Source organism: Mercurialis annua, linkage group LG1-X (assembly GCF_937616625.2).
Source record: "Mercurialis annua linkage group LG1-X, ddMerAnnu1.2, whole genome shotgun sequence".
Taxonomy (NCBI): domain Eukaryota; kingdom Viridiplantae; phylum Streptophyta; class Magnoliopsida; order Malpighiales; family Euphorbiaceae; genus Mercurialis; species Mercurialis annua.
This window is the reverse complement of record NC_065570.1, coordinates 12,010,764-12,014,726: the sequence shown is the minus strand read 5'-3', so window position 1 is coordinate 12,014,726 and position 3,963 is coordinate 12,010,764. Positions and strand designations below refer to the sequence as shown.

General features: G+C 35.8%; 1 protein-coding gene across 1 annotated transcript; it reads right to left on the bottom strand.

Annotated features, from left to right (window-relative positions):
• Window positions 1-427: 427 nt before the first annotated feature.
• Window positions 428-3,667, bottom strand: LOC126661748 (ankyrin repeat-containing protein At5g02620-like). Its single transcript, XM_050355617.2, has 4 exons — window positions 3,516-3,667; window positions 2,837-3,199; window positions 2,029-2,441; window positions 428-1,545 (listed from the first exon to the last, which is right to left on the bottom strand). Exons 2-4 carry the CDS (start codon window positions 3,168-3,170, stop codon window positions 670-672), a joined length of 1,623 nt encoding a protein of 540 aa, XP_050211574.1. The 5' UTR covers window positions 3,171-3,199; window positions 3,516-3,667; the 3' UTR covers window positions 428-669.
• Between the last annotated feature and the right edge of the window lie 296 nt (window positions 3,668-3,963).

The following is a 3,963-nucleotide window of genomic DNA, read 5'->3' as shown; positions in this document are numbered from 1 at the left end:
TGGGTCAAATAACCCCATAATTAACATTTTTATTGCAAAAAATAAAATTAGTATAATTTTCTCAAAACAATTAGGAAACTTTTTTATTTCTATTTCGCATCCCTCACCTCCTATTTGTATTGTACGTGTTTTTAAAATACAATTATGGGATTATTTGATTCAAAAATGAAGAGTTTTGGGGTTAACTGCTCAAATAAGTAAAAATTGGGTTAAATAACCCTATCTCACAAGTTCAGGGGGTGCGTTAAAGGTCAAGACTGTTCAACTAAACAGGTCTACCATTAACCAACAATTAAGAAATTTTTCATACGTTGATGATCCAAATATTATCTAGATGGTGATTTTCCTTGTCAAATATTTTACAGAAGCTTGTTCTACAGAGGAGTTGCATGCATCAACACCCAAAGTTTAAACAAAGCAGTGAGTGTAGCAACAATAATTCCCATAACTGTATTTCCTCGAATATTCTGATTGTTACAAAAATATAATTACATTATTCACTATAACTACTTTCTAATTACTATCAACTTCAAAAATTAAATGTTATGATCCTCTGCTTCTAGCAGATTATCTAAAACTGCAATATGACCTGCTTCAGTATAAGCAAAAATATCTATATTATATACAATAAAACTAGAAACTATTTCTATGCATCAAGAAAATATAGTATCATATTGCATAAAGTTTCTTATAGTCACTCTCCAAAACCTCTGATTCTTCCATAATTGACTTTGACCCGGATAGCGATCTACTTATCGATGATCTCCTAATGCTCCGCAGTTTAGAAGACTCGATTTTCTGAATGATTACCCAATAACACATTGTTCCAATGGTAGCTGCCATGATCACGGTTCCTATAGCAGTTACGCAAAGAGCCAACCACCTTCCGTTATCTCCCACGACAACATATGCGAGCGCAAGGAATGCGACTGATATCAGTACACAGGCCAACCACATTAACTTGTTAATCACCGACATGAGTTGCTTCTTCGCCTCTCTCTCGATAACTACAACAGAAGTTTGAACTACCACAACAGCAAGTGATATGAAGAGAGCAATTGAATCAAATATGATGAAAATCATGAACTCGGGTCGTGAAGCAACATTTGCTTCTCCAGCAGATTGTCCTGGAGCAAGATGCTTTGGATCATCAGCGAATTGACCCGGGACTTGATAAATTGCGGCAAATGCAACCGTTGCAATCAGAACAGCGACAACAGTGGTTGAGGTGATTGCATTGTTGAGACCTTCTGTATGCATTTTGTTTAGTCGTTTTGCTATACCTTGAACGTGTTTTCCCGTTTTGCGCGTAGTCTTAAGCTGGTCATAAACTTCGTGTTTTATGTCACTCACAGTTTGCTTTAGCTCGCGGGCTCTGCTTGTTGTACTCGGCTTCATGGATTTCGCAGACTGGACACCATGCTCTTCCAATATGGAAATTACTGCCGAATGGCCTGATTTCTGAGCAGTGTCAAAGGCTGTCTCTCCGGATCTATTAATAGCTATTTTATCAAGTCCCTTGTTTTCAAGCAACTTCTTTACAATCTGCAACAATAGCATCAATTCTACTGTTAAACACTTTCAACTACAGAAGAGCTGGTAGAATGCTTATTGGCAACCTTCACATACAATGCACGGTCCCTTTTATAACCTACATATATAGCACGAAAATGAAAAGACTGAAACGGAAAATAACGAATGATCATTTACAAGTATAGACTATAGAGTATCAAAAGCATTTCCATTTCCGGAAATAAAATGCCAAAACATATGACTTGAGAAGTTTCCATGCATTATAGTTTATAACTTATCTATTGATTTATCAGGAAAACTTTTTAAATCAAACTAAAGGCCTAAGATGAAACATAACGGAGAAGAAGATGCTGAGAGACTCAATTGGTTCAGAATTTGAGCCCAAAGACGATAGATCTAAAAGGTTGTACCACTCGAGAAAATTCTATAATTCCCTATTAAAGCAAAAAAGGATAAATTTATTTATGTATGTATGGAATAGAAAAGATTGATTACCTCAGCCCTGCCCTTACGGGCTGCAATATGCAACGGATTGTTGCCTTTAGAATCAACCATGTTTATGAGACAAGTTTCGGACAAAATGAGCTCATCTACAACCTGAACATTCTGTCCTTTAACAGCCATATGTAGAGCTGTTTGGCCTTTCCTATCTATCTTTGTAGAGATTCCAGGGTCCTTGCTCAAAAGGGCTTTCAGAATCTCCAAATGCCCATTTCTTGCAGCTGAATGCAAAGCAGTTTTAAAGTTGCTTTTCGCTATGGTGACAAGGCTACTGCTATCTCTCTCCAGGAGGAATTTCACCACTTCAATATGACCTTGGGATGCAGCGGAATGCAGAGGCGTCGTATTTGATGCATCAAAAGTCATCGCAAGTTCTGGATTCGCCTCCATCAGAACTGTCAAGGTTTCTGCACAAGACGGACTTAAAACATTATCTAAACCAGAACATCTCTAATTTTAGGACCTATATGTAGCATGTATATAGAATCGCTGAAACGGAAAACACTGAAAATGGTAAACATCAAAATGATACTTTTTAAATGAATAAGTTGTTAGTATAACGGAAATGAAACAGCAAAATGCAGGACACGGAAAGTTTTTGTTCAACATAGCTCAGAACATTCAAACCAGCCAAAACACCAGCTTCCAACCAAAATGAATTCATGTTTGATTCGCTTGATACCATGTCAAAAACATCGATAGCAACTCAAATTCTAATACCATAATAACAATTTCGAGATCTTCAACTCGTAATCATCTAAAACATACCAAACAAAAATGCAAATCAAGGTAAGGCGCTTACCCAAATCACCTTGCTTGGCAGCAATATGAAAAGCATCATAACCATTTCGAGCTTTAACAGCAGCCATACTCGTATCACAATATTTAATCATCTCCTTCACTAATTCGACATGGCCGCATTCCGCAGCCACATAAAGAGCAGTTTCTCCTGATTGATTCTGTTTAGACAACAACTCCTTCAACTCTTTTTCCTCAATTTCAGACAAAAGCTCCAATACCATTTCCAAATTCCCCGCCCTCGCCGCAGCATGAAAAGGGGAGTCATCCCTCTTCCCTGTCAATTGCTTTGTCATCTTCCTCTGCAGGAAGCTCTGTTCCCCCGCCGGACGATCCATCAAATAACACCACACTTTTCTTTTATTACCTATCAATAATTCAAGATTTGATCATCAGATGCCAAGATCATCAAGATTGTATCATAAATTATTATATTAATGGATATGACAAGTAAATGGTTGGTTTCTTGGAAATATTCTGCACCAGAACCAATTATTAAAATTATTGTCTACTTGCATATCTCTCCATTAAAATATACATAATTCATCATATTCATGATCAACCATAAAGATTAAAGAAACTGAATATAGAAACTAAAGGGTTATAGATCTTAGAATTAGTACTTAACTTGCAGATTATATTTCAAGAAAATTGATACCAAAAATAGTACTAGAATTTATTACCTGATGCTATGGCTTGTCATTAATGATCAGATATGTAAGAAATGAACAGATAAAACATTTGAGAGTTGGACAGTAATTAAGGAGTCTTGAAACAAGCTACAATAAAAGGTTATTGACAGTCACTGTCTGCAAGCTTTTAAGCAATAATTTGAGCATTTTGGAGTTCATTATTTCATTCGTTAACCTCATTGACCCAAATCTTGTTTTCACACGTGACCACCCATTTCAGAAACAGTTGAAAAAAATAATGATTAATTTCTATTGATAGTGTCTATAATAGTATAAAAATATTTGCTTACGGCATATATGAGTTGCTAATCTATTTTTCTGGTTTAAGTGAAATCGCAGGTTTAAAACGTATGCAGTTATTTATAACTTAAAAGGCTAAAGTTTTATCTTCTGTAAGAAATATATCTTGATGGAGTGAGAATTGATCTAGATATAAACG